The 17,943-nt window shown below is 36.4% G+C and overlaps 1 protein-coding gene across 1 annotated transcript in view; it reads left to right on the top strand.

The window, feature by feature from the left end:
• The window catches only part of GABRA3 (gamma-aminobutyric acid type A receptor subunit alpha3), a 237,812-nt gene that overhangs the window by 204,618 nt on the left and 15,251 nt on the right, over positions 1-17,943 (top strand). The window contains exons 8-9 of the mRNA XM_010956353.3: positions 7,534-7,686; positions 17,698-17,909. Coding sequence (XP_010954655.1) covers positions 7,534-7,686; positions 17,698-17,909 — 365 coding nt within the window. The remainder of the gene's footprint in view (positions 1-7,533; positions 7,687-17,697; positions 17,910-17,943) is intronic.

Genomic DNA, 17,943 nt, shown 5'->3' with positions numbered 1-17,943 from the left:
CTGTTCTACTTTCTATTACCTTTTTAATTTTTACTTTTTAAACACTTGTATATGTCTCCAGTTTTAATCCCTTTAAATGTTTTCTTTTAAAATATTTTTATTATTATTATTTTTTAAAATCTACCTGATTTCATTTTCATTTCTCTTGGTTTTGATCTCCTGTTATTGATTATACACAGGTTTCAAATATTGTTTTTTGATCTTTTCTCCTTTTTTAAAGGTTTTTAAAAGATGTCTCAACTTGATTGCTATTCTGATTCAACTTGCTTATCTATTATTGATTGATTATACACTGTTTTCAAAGCTTTTTTTCTCCCTTCTTTTAAAATTCTCTCTCTTTTTTTCCCTTAAGTTTTAGTCCTGCATAGGCATTAGATAGATAAATAAATAAACTCCTTAAGGACCACAATAGATAACTGATGTTCCATAAGCCACAGTGCCAGAGAGATATGAGCAAGATGAAGAAGCAGAGGAACCACTCCCAATTAACAGAACAAGAGAAATCCCCTGAAAGAACGATCAATGAAATAGACATTGATGTCCTATTAGATTAAGATTTCAAAGAAGGAGTGATTAAAGTACTGAAGGAACTAAAAGAGATAGTGTTTAGAGATATAAAATATGTCAAAAATGAAATATAAGCTATAAGGAAGAGCCAAGTAGAATTGGTAAACTCATTGGCTGAGATGAGAGCTGATCTAAAGGCTGTACAAAGCAGACTAGATAATGCAGAGGAACGAATAAGTGACCTAGAAGACAGGACAACAGAAAGCATCCAATCAGAACAGCTGAGAGAAAAACAAAGAAAAAACAATGAAAACAATATAAGGGATCTATGGGATAATATAAAGCATGCCAATCAATGCACAATAGGGGTCCCAGAAGGAGAAGAAAGAACAAAGGGGATTGAAAAGGTATTTGAAGAAATCACGACTGAAACCTTCCCAAACCTAAAGAAGGAATCAGATACCCAAGTACAGGAAGCTCAGAGGGTCCTAAACAGGAAGAATCCAAACGGAGACATCATAATCAAGATGGCCAGAGTCAAGGATAAAGAAATGATCCTAAAGGCAGCAAGAGAAAAGCAAACAGTGAGTTACAAGGGAACCCCCATAAGGCTATCAGCTGATGTCTCTACACAAACACTACAGGCCAGAAGGGAGTGGCAAGACATATTCACAGTCCTGAATGAAAAAAAGATGCAGCCTAGGATACTCTATCCAGCAAGGCTATCCTTTAGGATACAAGGAGAGATAAAGAACTTCACAGATAAGCAAAAACTAGAAGAGTTTAGCAACACTAAACCCATGCTAAAAGAAATATTGACAGGTCTACTCTAAATAGAAAAGAAGCAGGATGCTACAGAATGGAGAAAACCATAACTGGAAAGGTGATAACTACTATGAATTACAATTAGAACAAACACGAAATTGTAAAAGAAGACATCTAAATCATTAAGAGTGGGAAAGGGAAGCAAGAAAATATAGAGTTTTTTTTGTTTCTTTTCTAAATTTTCTCTGTCTGATTGATTTCACTTAGTATAGTACCCTCAAGGTCCATCCATGTTGTGACAAATGGCAAACATTTTCTTCTTTTTATGGCTGAATAACATTCCATTGTATCTATATATACCACATGTTCTTCATCCATTCATCCATGGATGGACACTTAGATTGTTTCCAGTCTTGGCTATTGTAAATAATGCTGCAATGAACATCACGCTACATATATCTTTTTGAGTTAGTGGTCTCATTTTCCTCAGATAAATCCCCATAAGTGGAAATTGCTGGATTATATGGTAGTTCCATTTTTAACTTTTTGATGAACTTCCTTACTGTTTTCCATAGTGGCTGCACCAATTTACATTGCCACCAGCAGTGCATGAGGGTCTCCCTTCCCCCACATCCTTATCAACACCTGTTATTTGTTGTTAGTTATAAATAGTTAATAATCGTATTTCAACAATTAGAATGGACATATATTATTGTCTGTTTTAGTTACTCTAAATTTAAAAAGAAAATTGAAATGCCATCCTGAGGCCAGAGCAAGCATGTTTGACAATGACATGATAAGTGTTGTTATCAGTGGAAAGTGTAGCATTTCACTGTGAAACTCAATGATATCTTCGTTTTAACGGACTAATATATGTAGATAATAATCCATCTAACCAATTATCTACTATTATTTTCTGTTTGAATGCTATAAACAACACTGTGAAGACCTTCTTTTTCCATATAGCATTTTCTCCTGTGTAATTATCTACCTAGGATAAAGACAAAATATTGAGATTGCTATTTCAGCAAGTAGATACATTTAAACATTTTTAATACATAGTGACAAATTGCTATTCTAAAAGGTTAAGAAATTCACACTCTTATTATCAGTGTATGAGCATGCCAGTTTCCCTTCATTCTTGGCAACACAGATGATATGGATTGAATTATGTCTCCTAAAAGATATATTGAAGTCCTGACCCCCAGTATCTCAGAATGTGACCTTATTTGAAAATATGGTTATTGCAGATAAAATTAAATTACAATTACAAATTAGTTCTGAAAACAGAATACAATGTGCATCAGTAAAGAGGTGACTTAATATGTTAAAATTCATTTACACAATTCAATACTATGCCGGTATAAGAGGGCATAAGGAAGTTCAATAGGAATATCTGCAGGATATATTGTTGAGTGAAAAAAGCAAGTACAAAACCACCAGACTATAGGGATATATATTTATATAGGGATACTATTTCTAGAAGACACACAAGAAGCAGTTAATTGTAATTAATTAAAGGAAAGAGAGATGAAATAGTTTGAGGGCAGGTATAGGAGGGAGATTTTGCTTTATATTATTTGATACCCTTTGATTTAGAAACTATATAAATAGTATTATTCATGTAAATGTATATTGTTTTCATATGACTATAAATTATGGGCATTCTTTTCTGAATTCTGGTATGATTCTATATGTGTAAACACATTAATGGGAAGCTGGGCCAGAGAAAGACCCATAATCCATGGATCTTCTGTTTTGTATGAGTGATTTTCTCTCTGAATGTTGTCAGTCCTCAGCATGAAGTACTTGTAAGTAGAGGGCTCCTGCTCTCTGCTCCATATTCAAACATGTGTTAAATAAATGAATGAAATTTCTCAAAATCTGTGGCTAGTAGTTGATAGCATTCCCTACTTCAGCACTGATTCCATTTTCCCTCATTTGGCAAATTTTTATATTAGTTTTCTAAGAGGAGCATTTGAGTGCATGATCTTAGTTTTGTATTTTTCCTAGGAATGAGACCATTTGTTAGAAAACTGTTTTACTATTGTCATTGTATATATTATTTCTATAGACATGGAACACAGGTAAATGAAAACAAAGCAGAAAGTAAGAGTAGTGCAAAGAGCATGTTTTGACCCACCCACAGACACAATTTTGTGGGCAGGGGGCACCATAGGGGGCAGTTAACCCCTGAGGTGGCCATTTTGTGCACCAAGGTGATTGACACAAAAGGGACATGACCATTTTGTGGGCTGGGGGCCCTTTAGGGGGTGGTTTACCCCTGAGGTCGCTATTTGGTTGAAGTAACACAATTGACACCACAGGGTTTGACCATGTTGTGGGCGGAGGGGAACCATAATCCCCTTGCCTGTTAACCAGCATGGGCGTTAACCACTGGGGTGGCCATTTTTGTGTTTTGAGGTGATTGACATCAAGGGATATAGCCCTATTGCATGGCCCACTACTACTGGGTGAGGATTCTGTTGGAGTTCAGCTGTTAGTGTGAGCTGTGCTGTTGGGCGGGGCCGCTGCCTGTACTCATCTGCCAGAGCTGCAGACTGCTCTGAGAGACTGGGTTCCCTGTGCAAGGGCAACCAGAATACTGACTGCACTCTTCTATCAGGGGTTGTTGCTGGCAGGGGACCTGGTACCACCTCCAAGATCCACTCACTGGTGTGCTCCTTTCCTTTGTGCTAGCTGACCCCAAATGGTCTGGCCCTGCCAATTCGTGGAGCATTCCCCATGAGCAAGGCAAATGTGAGCCTCTAGGGGAATATGCAGGAATGCTGGTTATGTGCCTCTGTTTCTCCTTCCCCACTGCAGAAACCATAGACTCAGAAGTAACTTCCAGGTGCTGCACTGAGCTGGCTTGGGAGAGGGAAGAAGGCAATAAAGTGAAACCAATTCTGTTATCCTTCTAGTGTGGCTTTTCTTAGTTTTCATGCCCCAGAGGTGTTCTTTAGCTTTACTTCTTGGATCTGGGATTTTCAGAGAGGTGTTCTCTTTCATGGTTAGTTGCTAATCCATATTTTCATGACAGGGTACTAGAGCTGGGCTGTCCACCATCTTGCTGATCTTAAGTTTCTTTGCTTCTTTTTTTTCACTTTTTTTATTGAGTTATAGTCATTTTACAATGTTGTGTCAATTTCCAGTGTACAGCACAATTTTTCAGTTATACATGAAAATACATATATTCTTTGTCACATTCTTTTTCACTGTGAGCTACCACAAGATCTTGTATATATTTCCTTGTGCTATACAGTATAATCTTGTTTATCTAGTCTACAAAACAGAAACAGACTCATAGACATAGAATACAAACTTGTGGTTGCCAAGGGGGCAGGGGGTGGGAAGTGATAGACTGGGATTTCAAAATGTAGAATAGACTTTCTTTGCTTCTTTGGAAGAGAGACAAGAAGACAAGTTGAAGGAGAAAAGGATAGAAAAGGAGAGGTTTAAGAAAGCGTATTAAATTATTTAGAACAACAGCTAATTTGATAAGCTTTTGAAAAGCCTACTTGCTTTCCTTTCAGATCTAAAGAATATAACTTACATAAAACATTTCATAAATATTATTTATAAATATTCAATATCTTACGTGATCAGATATAGGATTAATACACAGGAAGAAACTCAGGGGTGTGAGACTAAGATGGGGAAGGAAGGAAATTCCCCAAACTAATCAAAATCCAGCTATCATTAAAAATAAATCTTCAGTGCCTTCTCAGGGGGGAGAGAGGGTGAATGGAAGGATAGGTAAAGAAAGAAGTAGAAATGGACACAGACAGGAGAGATGGGGAGAGGGAGGAGAAAGGGGTAAGGGGTGGGTAACAAAGAAGCATAAGGGTTGAAAAAGCAGCAGATACAAAGAAAAAAATAAACTCCAATGTTATAATGAAGAACATATTCTATAATTTTATATGAGAATTCTTTGCTAAATTACAAATAAGGCTACTTGTATCTTTCATGTTCACATAAACAAGCTAGGATGTGAATATACACACACAATATGGATTGTATATTGAGCTTTGGTTGAACAGATGGTGCTTCCTAGGCTTAGGTACAAGGGAGTGGGTGAGGTAGGAAAGGGGGAAGTTGCCTCATTTGGGAGACATGCTGAAACCAAATGTGGGTGGAGGGAGAGAGGTGGAAAATAAGAAGCTATAACAATATCTTATAGAGCAATCAGATTGCATGGAGACTATTTTGGAAAATCTGGCTTTTACTCTTTGAGAGATAGGAAACTATTGGAGAGTCTTAAGCAAAAGAGAGATTGGATCTGACTTATGTTTTAATAGTATCATTTTGGCTGCTATGCTAAGAATGCATTGAAGGGGACAAGTACAGAAGCAAGACAAGTTAGAAAGCTGTAACAGTACTCTAACAGGTGATGCAAGCTTAGACCACAGTGGTAGCAGTGAAGGTGGTGAGAAGTGGTCAAATTATGAATATATATTGAAGAAGGAATTGTCAGGGTTTGCTGATTGATTGGGTGCGTGTGTGCCTGTGCATGTACATGCATGCATGGAGGCATGTATGAGAGAGGGAGAGACAGCAGTCAATGATGGTATTAAGGATTTTGAAGAATTTTGATCTGTGCTCCTCAGAGCTACCGTTTATTGAGTTAGGGAAATCTGTTGGAGGATATAGTTTGGAGGGGGTAGGAAATGGGAAGGGTAAGAGGTAAGATTTGGACATGTTAGGTCAAGATACCTATTAGATCCCCAAGTAGTGATGTCTAATAGGTAATTTAATGTATAAGACTAGAGTAGTAAAGGGAATCCTAGATCTGCCATATCAAAGTACCATAAACTAAATCTTAAAACAACAGAAATTTATTGTCTCCCAGTTCTAGAGGCTAGAAGTCTCAAACAAAGGTGTTGGCCGCCTTCTGGTTGTTCTGAAGAATCTGTTCTGTTCCTTTTTCTCCTAGCTTCTGATGGTTGCTGGCATTCCTTGGCATTCCCTGGCTGTGGATACATCATTCTAGTCTACCTCTGTCATCACACATCTCCTTGTGTGTGTCTCTCTCCTTTTTGTAAGGGCAAAGTCATAGTGGATTAGGGCCCATCAAACTCCAGTATGACCTCATCTTAACTAGTTATATTTGCAGCAAGCCTCTACCTAAAGAAAGTCACATTTTGAAGACACTTGGGATTAGGACTTCACCGAATTTTTCCAGGGGATACAATTCAACCCATAACAAGTAGGAAGCCCAGGCAGGAAATATATGTTGGGGAGTTATCAGAGTTTAAGATATTGTTTAAAGATTCAGGCCTGTATGAGAATGCTAAAGGAGTGAGACAGAAAACAGTACAAGTAATGAATCCTGACATCCTCAAATGTTGAGAATTTAAAGGAGCTAACAAAGGAGATTGGTGAGATCATGACATAGAAGATAAACCAGAAGAGTATCATGGCCTGGAAGTTTGGTGAAAAGATTCATTCCAGGGGGATGGAGTGTTCACTGTGTAAAATGCTGCTGACAATCCAGTAAGACTGATAATTAACTATTGGATTTAACAACACAGAGTAATAATTAGTATGTACCTTACAGGGTTGTTGGGAGGCTATAAAGTTAATACTCCAAAAACACTCAAAGTTGTTTCGTACATAGTAAGAGCTTAATAAGCATTCACTCTTATTTTGAAGAGGGGTGATATAGGCCAGCCCGTATTCTGCTATGTGAACTTCTGGCTTTAACCCAATAAATCCATTAGACAGCAGAGCATAGTCGTCAGAAAGCATAAGCTGTGGAGCCAACCTATCTGGTCTAAAATTCAGGCTCTACTCCTTACTAGCTGGGTAACATTCTGCAAATTGCTCAACCTCTCTGTGCCTCAGTTTATTGACCCATAAAATGAGTATAACAATAGTACCTACCTCACAAGGTTGTTGTGAACATTAAATACTTTAAGAATGTTAAAGTTTTAGAAGAGTGCCAGTCATATAGCAAATGCTGTAGAAGAGATTATTTGTTGTTATTATTTTAAAAGAACACTAATATCTTTGAATGAACTTGTGTCAGAATTGTTCTGAGTAAGCTGTGTTGGTGCACTGTTAGCAGATATTTTCACCAAAAGACTCTCTGCACTACTTCATGATTATTAAAGAGATCTGGTTACATGGACCTGAGAGGTGCTGGAATGTCTTGTTTTTGAGTATAAGGTTCAGGAGCTTTGTGAACAGAATTGGGGCCCACCTTGATTGAACAATGTTTATTTGGTTGCATAATGCCTAATTTTACTCTCTTTCCAGGAGAATACGTTGTCATGACAACCCACTTTCATCTCAAGCGAAAAATTGGCTACTTTGTGATCCAGACCTACTTGCCATGTATCATGACTGTCATTCTGTCACAAGTGTCTTTCTGGCTTAACAGAGAGTCTGTCCCTGCCCGCACGGTCTTTGGTGAGTGTTGCTATATAGAGAATGAGGAGGGGGACATTTGCAAAGTGTTATGATGGGCAGTCACAGTAAGGGTAACGAAGGTAGAAGAACCATCACCGGAGATAATGAGAACAACGCCTGAGCCCAGCACTGGTAACTAAGTCATTGGATCCTGGCGTTTCCAGCAACTGAATTCTTAAAAGGAAGTGGGAATAAAAAGAAGGGTGTTGGAGTAGTAAGGTTTATTGAAATGCTTTCTGTCTCAGTCAGGTTTGCTTCAGGAGCTGGAGAAGGATGGAGCCTTCAGTGAAAAGGAGAGGAAATTAGTAGGCAGAGCTGGAGAAAGTGAAGGATGGGAAACTAAGCTGACAATAGAGAAGTAGATTGGGGGCTTTTTTATGACCCATTTTTTAATATTACCATCTGATTTTGCTGCTTCTTCTCTAGCCTTTTTGAAAGTATGAGTGATCTGATATTCAGTAAGAGCTACACAAAGTTGGAAGGTTTTTATAACAGTACCTGCAATCAGAAATTTTCGGTATGAATTTACTGTTGTCTAGAAAGAGATTTGCATATATTAGCACTTTTCTCTGGGAGACTTAAAACAGAAAACATTTTCTACATGTTTTCCCCACTGTTGGATTTTTTTTAGGAAATAAACATTAATTAACTCTTTTAATCTACTAAACTGTTTCCATATACTTGGATATGCTGAGTACCCACACAGAAGGCCAACATTTCCTACTGCTATCCTGAAGCTATCCTGTGTGGTTAGATAGTAAATGGTATTTCAGAAAGAAACAGCATTTTAGGTCAGGTAGAAGAGGAGACAGTAGTGGAGAAAGAGAAAGAATAACCTGTAAAGTAGAAAAAAAGAAAAAACCTAGAAGGGTGTGATATCATGGAAGTCAAAAGAGATGAATATTTTAAGAAGCAGGGGATAATCCTCTGGGGTGAATTTTGTGTGTTTAGGTAAGATGCAGATAAAAACTGTTTGTTGGGTATTGTGATATGCTTGGTTGTTAGTGATTTGAAAAGAACAGTTCTAGTGAAGTGAGGGGAGAAGAATCTATATAGGAGTAGGTTAAAGACGCCCAATTTTTGGAACTATAACTATATACCTTGAAAAATATTCCTCTACAAAATCCTTAAAAAAGGCAGATAAAATACAGAAGACATTCTTTTTTTAATATCTGAGCTCATAAGAAATTAAAGAAAATACTCAGTGGCCCAAATGGAAGAAGGACCTGAAAACTGAAATGTAATCACATGAGCTGATACTGTTGTAGCAGGAAGATGGATGGATGGATTACTAGTCTTGCTAAACAAGAGTTTGAATTTTTAAGGTTACACAAGAAAGGCTTTTAGCCTAGATGAAATTAAGGGTTAAAACTAGGACTGTGGTAGGCTGAATGATGGCCCCCAAAGATATCCATGTCCTGAATTCTGGAACTTGTGAATGTTACCTTATATGGCAAGAGGGACTTTGCAGATTTGAACTAAGGATTTTGAGTTGGGGAGATTATCCTGCATTATCTGAACGGGCCCTAAATTCAATCACATATGTCCTTATAAGAATGATACAGAGATATATTTAACTGAAGGCAACATAATAAAGCAAAGAGGAGAAATTTGAAGATTCTATGCTTTTGGCTTTGAAAGAGGAGTAAGGGACCCATGAGCCAAGTAATGCAGCTCTAGAAGCTGGAAAAGGCAATGGATTCTCCCTTTAGAGCCTCCAGAGAGAGTAAAACCCTGCTGAAACCTTGAGTTTAGCCCAGAAAAATTCACTTCAAACTTCTGGCATCCAAAACTGTAGAATATATTCATGTTGTTTTGAGCCACATAATTTTTGGTAATTTGTACTTAAGCCATAGGAAACACATACAAGGATTCACCCCATAAATTCAATACTATTGAAGGGTTATTCCCTGCATGCAAAAAGCACTAAAAATATAGTAAGAAATACAGGGAGATAATATGGAAGCATGTCTATTTTGGCCTGGGCTCTTTGTAAAATATAAAGGATTCCTTAAGAATTTACTTTTGAATTCAAACTTGTCCTCACATGAGTTTAGAGTTCATACTTACACTAACTGCATTAATGTGAGAGCCTGCAAGATAAAACACTGATTTAAAAAATGATTGCAGGGTGGGGGTAGCAGGCATAGCTCAGTGGTAAAGTGCATGTTTGGTGTGCATGAGGTCCTGAGTTCAATACCCACTGCCTCTGTTAAGGGAAAAAAAGTGACTGCAGAATTTTCATGTAAGAACAAAAAGCTAAGGATAGACAATATCCTCCTAAAAAAGAAGAACAAAGTGGAGGGACTTGTCCTGTAAGATGTCAAAAATGATTAAAAAGCTATAGTGAAAGAATATCATATGAGATCGCTCATATGTAGAATCTAAAAAAAAAATTAATAAATACAAAAAAAAAAAAAACAGACTCATAGACATAGAATACAAACTTGTGGTTGCCAAGGGGGCGGAGGGTGGGAAGAGACAGACTGGGATTTCAAAATGTAGAATAGATAAACAAGATTATACTGTATAGCACAGGGAAATATATACAAGATCTTGTGGTAGCTCACAGTGAAAAAAATGTGATAATGAATATATGTATGTTAATGTATAAATGAAAAACTGTGCTCTTACACTGGAATTTGACACAACATTGTAAAATGACTATAACTCAATAAAAAGTGTTTTAAAAAAGGCTATAGTAATAAAGACAGTGTGTTATTGGCACAAGGAAAAAAAATAAATGAAACACTATAGAGTAAAAGTAGACCCACATATATGAAAATTTGGTATATGACAGATGTGACATTGCAGAGACTTAATTTGAGATTGATCATGGTCTTAATATAAAAACTAAGAATATAATGCTCTTAGAACTACAGTATCTTTACAACCTTTGGAAAGCAGAAATGCCTTAGTGCACAAAAAAGTAATAACAATGAAGAAGAAAGTATAAACTGGACTTCATCAAAATTAAAAATTTCCACTCATCAAAGCATAACATTAAGAAAATGAAAAGGTAATCCATAGACATGGAAACTATATTTTATATATGTACAGATCTGACAAAGCATCTATTCCCAAAATGTAAAGAGCTCCTACAATTCAGTAATAAAAATACAAATAATCCAATTTAAAAAAAATTGAAAAAGGCAAGAGCAGACATTTCACCAAGAATATATATACATATTTTGCCTATATATATACATATATATTTTTTGCCTATATATATACTCATAAGCACATGAAAAGATACTTAGCATCATTTTATATCAGGGAAATGCAAATTAAAACTCCTTGACGACATCACTTTATAAACACTAGAATGGCTAAAATTAAAGAAGACTTGGTGATTCCAAACATTTGTGAGGTTGAGGAGCAATTGGAATTCTCATATACTGCTAGTGAGGATATAAAGTGGTACAACCAATTAGGAAAAACAGTTTGGCTATTTCATATAAAGTTAAAAATACACTTACTCTAAAATCTAGGTATTTTACTCCTAGGTATACACTCAAGTGAAATGAAAGTATAGACCCATAAAAGGCTTCTACAAGAATATACATAACAGCTTTATTCATAAAAGCTCCAAACTGGAAAACATCCAAATGTACACTGACAAGTGAGTGGGGAATATATTATAGCATATTCATAGAGTGAATTAACAACTATTGATTTACATAACAATATGGATGACTATCAAAAATTATGTCAAACTAAAAAACCAGATACAAAATAGTACATAATATATGACTTTATTTATATGAAATTCTAAAACAGGCAAACCTAAGCTATGGTATTAGAGACAAAAGCAGTGGTAGAGGTGGTAGACTGACTGAAAATGGGCATATGGGAAGTTGCTGGTGTGGTAGAATTATTCTATATCTTGACTGGGGTAGTAATTATACAGTTGTATACATTTGTTCAAACACTGAAGTATACAAACTCTTTCTTTTATTGAATATAAATTACAGCCCAATTAAAAAATACAGACCTACTGGGACTCCAGATATTTGAGTTATCAAACTTTCAAATAGCTATGATGAGTAAGTAGATGAAACAAACATGAGAATTCTATCATATAAATAGTATATGGGGAGAAAGAGAGAGCATGCATGAGAGAGCAAGCACATTAGAAATTCTAAAACTGGAAATTATAGATAAAAATTCAGTGGTTTAGATGTAGTTGAAGGGAGAACCCATGAACTGGAAGAAAGTATCTAGAATGAGGTCCAGAAAGACAAAAAATATATAAAATAAATAAGAAAGAGAAACAACATATATGATTTATTAAGAAGGTTTAACATAGATATAATTGGATCCTAGAATGAGAGAAGTGAGCAAATGGTCCAAGAGCAATTTTTGAAGAGATAATGGCATAATGCTCTCCAAGCCTGATGAAGGACATAAAGGCACAATTACAAGAAGCTGCGTGAACCCAAGTAGGATAAGCTAAAAGACATGCAAACAGAGAGACATTATAATGAAACATCTGAAAGCAAAGAAAAAAATTTTAAAGTAGCCCAGGAAGCAAGTACATTGCCTTTAAAGTCATAATAAATAGACTACCAGTTGACTTTAACAGAAACAATAAAGAAATTTTCAGACAAAAAAAAAAAAACCCACTAAAAATTCATTATCACCAAACCCTCACTAAAAGGACTTCTTCAAGCCAATGGAAAATTATCTTGGAAGGAAGGTTTAAGATATGTTACAAAAGAATGAAAATAATAAATATGTAGGTAATGCTAAATGACTGTTGAATATATAAAATAATAACAATGGCTTATTGGGTATACATATACTTAAAATTAAAGAATAGACTGTAATGTAATCTGTATAATTTGAGATGGGAATATGTGGAGATAAAGTGTTGTAAGGAATTTTATTGTTAGAGCAATGTGTAAAAGTATCAATTAATACTTAATTTTCATGCAGACTGAAATTCTCATACATCTGATGGGAATATTAAATAGTACAACTACTTAAGAAGCCATTTGGCAGGCTCATATAAAGTTAAACATATGCTTACTGTATACTCATGCCATTCCATTCCTAGGCGTTTACCAAGAGAAATGAAAGCATACACTCTCACAAAGACTTGTATGTAAATCTTCTCAGCAGCTTTATACATAATAGATGAACACTGGAAGCAGTCCAGATGTCCATTAATAGGTGAATGGATAAATAAATTATGTTATAGAAATACAAAGGAATACTACTCTGAAATTAACAGGAATGAACTAGAGATAGATACAATAACATGAATGAACCTGAAGGATATTTTTGGGGGGGGGTATGGTGATGCCTTTTTTATTTTTATTTTTATTTTTATTGAAGTATAGTTGACTTATAATATTAATTTCAGGTGTACAACACAGTGATTCAAAATGCTTACATATTATCCATTTAAAGTTATTATAAAATATTATCTTTATTCCCTGTTCTATAGAGTATATCCTTGTATCTTATTTATTTTATACATGGTAGTTTGTACCTCTTAATGCTCTACTCCTATCTTACCCTTCCCCACTTCTCTCTCATCACTGGCAACCACTATTTTGTTCTCTGTATCTGTGAGTCTGTTTCTGTTTTGTTATATACATTTGTTTATTTTCTTGCACCGAAAGGATATTATGCTGAGTAAAGGAAGCCAGATATAAATGAATGCATACTGTGTGATATTTATATCAAACTCCAAGTGGAAAAATCTAATCCACACTGAAAGAAAGCAGAACAGTGGTTACTTGGGGCCAGGGAGGGAATGGAATTGTCACAAAGGAACCTTTGTTGTGATGGAAGTATTCTATAGATGATACATAAAAAAAGTGTGGAGAGGGGTATCACCAGATGGTAGAAGACTCACAGGAGAACAGGGTACACAAGACTATGATGGTATAATGGTCTAAGGGGTACTAGAGATCAAGGAAAATATGGACCTTTACCTCTCGAGCTCTTGATTCTGAATGATCAACCACTATTTGAGAATCAAAATGGCATACTCAACAGGAGAGTCAGGTTTCAGTTAAGATCAAAAGAAGGATGTGCATTCAGAAAAGAGGTTGAGAAAATAGGTGAATTTGCTGGTCATAGAGCAGCAGAGTTGGAGAGTTGGAAGAGTTTAGGATGAAGGGGTTATAAAGAAGGAATGGAGGACTGGATCATAATCCATAATGTACTTTGTAAAACAGGATTAAGCCTAACTGACAATGAATAACAAAAAGCCTTGCCCTTGTGGTGGTGTCAGAGCTCAACAGGTATATGAAATATTATTAATTCTGATTGTCTCCTGGTGAATGCTGTTGTTTGAAATGTTTTAATTTTTGTATCCCTAATACCTAACTTGTAAACCACAGCACAGACAGTTGTTAATGCTGGATAAAAGAAGAGAATAAAACTATACTGTTGAAATATAATATAGTTCCTGTAAGAAAAGTACATTGTTCACTGTGATGAGAGCAAATGTGGTGCAGTGTAATAGGCTATATATAGGCTGGGAAGAGGGGCCTACTCTGTGCCATGTATTGTGTTTATCGTTGAATAGATTGAGATGGATTATCCAAGGTCGCTTCTCTCAAGCAACTCCAGTTGGGTGGGACAGACATGCGTTATCAAAGAAGCATACTAGAATTTTAGACGTAAGGAAGGTAGTCACAAAAAAAAATTTATAGAAGAATCTAGAAAGAGAAGCACTGAGTGGCAGGCTTGCATCTCTTTTAAAATAACAAACCTCTTTGTCCATCCATGAAGTGCAGCAAATGCTTGATTGAGGGTCTTACAAGCTCTGACTAGCTAAGAGCTCTTTACAAGATGACAGTTCTAATTAAGCCTTAGAGACTAGAGCTCAAAAATAGCTACTGAGATATGGCACAGAAACACTTGCGTTGCAGTATAGTTCTCTCCATCCATGCTTTGGCACTGCTTTGAATGTTCCAGGGTGGACAGTTGCATTTGCTGATAACCATAAATGAGAAAACTTGTTTCTTCCATGAATCACTTCTTGCTCAGCGTGATCAGAGGGTTACTGAGCCTTGTATCCATTCTCAGAGTTTATCAGGCTACAAATTCAGATAGTTTGTTAAAAAGTACTAGCTGTGTGGCTAATTCCTGACAAGGCTTAAAATGTGTTTTTGCTAATCAGCCTTGATAACTCCCTACCTAGTTTGTCCAAAGGTGCTCCTTTAGGGTCTGTCTGTTGAAACTGTATTAAGTCTTTTCCAGTCTGGATTTTCATTTATTATAGTTAAATGTCTAAGTCAGGCACTCAAGGAAGCAGGATATGAAAGGAGGCTCCAGAGGCTGTAGCACACATGGCTGACTCTAGGGGTAGAGTTAATAGTTAATAGGCCTTATCTGCTTGCTTTTCTATATAACATCTCTCACCCCATTAGGACTTCCTTCCATGCCCTACTTGACCCAGGCTCATGAGACTCAGATTCCCCATCCTCTTGAGCTAGTCAACACTAAGAAAGAGGTTCTGACTATTCCTTCTCCCTCAATTCTGGATGACTTTGGGTACACAACTGCATCATCAGAATTCTGGGGGAGACAGTAGGGAATATTCATACATGGGGAGAATGAAGGCAAGCAGAGATTAAGGAAATTATCCAAGACACAAATCAAGTAAATGGAAGAACTTAGGACTTCTAACTTCTAGTGTAGGTATTCAAGACTAGAATACTATTGCACAGCAAAGGAAACCATAAGCAAAACAAAACGACAACCTACAGAATGGGAAAAAATTTTTGCAAAAGATGAAACCGACAAAGGCTTGATTTTCAGAATATATAAGCAGCTCATATGAATTAATAAGAAACAACCAAACAACCCAATTCAAAATTGGGCAAAAGACCTAAACAAGCAATTGTCCAAGGAAGAAATACAAATGATCAATAGGCACATGAAAAAATGCTCAATATCACTAATTATCAGGGAAATGCAAATCAAAACTACAATGAGGTATCACCTCACACCAGTCAGAATGGCCATCACAAAAGTCCACAAATGACAAATGCTAGAGAGGCTGTGGAGAAAAGGGAACCCTCCCACACTGCTGGTAGGAATGCAGTTTGGTGCAGCCACTGTGGAAAACACTATGGAAATTCCTTAAAAGACTAGGAATAGACTTACCATATGACCTAGTCATCCCACTCCTGGGCATATATCCAGAAGGAACCCTACTTCTAAAAGACACCTGCACCCAAGTGTTCATAGCAGCACTATTTACAATAGCCAAGACATGGAAACAGCCTAAATGTCTATCAACAGATGACTGGATAAAGAAGTGGTGGTACATTTATATAGTGGAATACTATTCAGCCATAAAAATGACAACATAACGCCATTTGCAGCAATATGGATGTCCCTGGAGAATGTCATTCTAAATGAAGTAAGCCAGAAAGAGAAAGAAAAATACCATATAAGATCACTTATAATTGGAATCTAAAAAAAATGAACATAAATGCAAAACAGAAACAGACTCATAGACATAGAATACAAACTTGTGGTTGCCAAGGAGGAGGGAGGTGGGAAGGGACAGATTGGAGTTCAAAATTTGTAGATATTGACAGGCATATGTAGAATAGATAAACAAGATTATACTGTATAGCACAGGGAAATATATACAAGATCTTGTGGTAGCTCACAGTGAAAAAGAATGTGACAATGAATATATGCATGTTCATGTATAACTGAAAAATTGTGCTCTACACTGGAAATTGACACAACATTGTAAAATGACTATAACTCAATAAAAAAAGTAAAAAAAAGACTAGAATACTATTGCTAACAATTATGAAATGTTAAAATGTGACTATAATTATACTACTATAATTATATAATTATGACAGTACTACTGTTAATAACAGTAAAAATAAGAGTAATGTTAATTATAGTAGCTGCTACTTGTTGAGTGATTACTCTGTTCCAGATATTGTGCTATGGGCTTTATAAACATTATCTCATTGGATTCACCAACAAATCCCTAAGTCTAGTATCATCACACACATTTTACACATGATAAAACTGATGCTTAGTGTGGTAAAACACCTTGTTCAAGGTTACTTTACAAGTAGGTGGGATTGCCAGAATTTCAGTCTATTTCAGTTTGATTCTAAAGCTCATATTGTTAACCACAACACTATATAGCTCATATGTATATCTAAAATATGAATAGGTTAGAGAAAAAAATTTAATAGAAATTAAGAGTTAATAAAAGGAAGTGTAAAATTTCATTTAATAAATGCCACCAAGGGAAAAAAAGCAATTGATTTAAAAGCAAGGTGTGGTTTGGCTAAAACTCCTAAGAAATAGATATTAGAATAGTTTTGGCTGTCACGAATTCAGTAGGATCTAGACTGTCGTGCAGCCAAAGAACCATTTTCCACAATAGTTTGCTGTGTTATTAGGAGAATAGTATTCACAGTAAGGGGAGTGAAAATCCTACTAAGGTCAGACCATAATCTTGGGCTCAGTTCTGATCTGTTCAGAAGAGAAGGACCAGAATGGGGAAGGAGGAGAAGCAAGAGAAGGAACTGGCCATGTTCATCTGGAGACGAACAAACTCACAAGGAACCATGGCCACCCTCTCCAACTTTCTGAAGGCCTGCCCTGGAAAGGAGTGTGCAGGCTTTTCTTTCTTGTGTTGCCAGAGAGAACTCAGATCAGTCAGTGGGCTAGGAGTTAGAGGAAGGCAGGTTTCAGTTCATAAAGTAGGTTTTTCTAATTAGAAAACTGTAACAATAAATAGGTTACCTACTCTTCAGTGGAAATGTTTAAGCAGAGATTAGAGGACAACTTCAGCAGTGCTATAGTAGAGTTTCCTATTCTTGTGGTAATTGGGATGGCATGCTTACTAGGTAGAACCATTCTGTTTTGAAATTCTCTGTTTTTTATTTTAAAGGGGCCATTTTGAGTGGGGCTTAGCTCCTTCTTTCAAGTAGGAAGTTGGTGATCTTGTCAGATATTCCCTAAATATCAGTGGCAACTGGTTCTCATTTTCTGTCTCCTCAGGTGTCACCACTGTTCTCACCATGACCACCTTGAGTATCAGTGCCAGAAACTCCTTACCTAAAGTGGCATACGCGACGGCCATGGATTGGTTCATAGCCGTCTGTTATGCCTTTGTATTTTCTGCGCTGATTGAATTTGCCACTGTCAACTACTTCACAAAGCGGAGTTGGGCTTGGGAAGGCAAGAAGGTGCCAGAGGCCCTGGAGATGAAGGTAAGGTACAGCAAGGGTGGGGGCTGGGAAGCAC

This window comes from Camelus bactrianus, chromosome X (assembly GCF_048773025.1).
Source record: "Camelus bactrianus isolate YW-2024 breed Bactrian camel chromosome X, ASM4877302v1, whole genome shotgun sequence".
NCBI classification, from domain to species: Eukaryota; Metazoa; Chordata; class Mammalia; order Artiodactyla; family Camelidae; genus Camelus; species Camelus bactrianus.
Note: the sequence above shows the minus strand (reverse complement) of the source record. Positions and strands in the feature narration are given on the sequence as shown.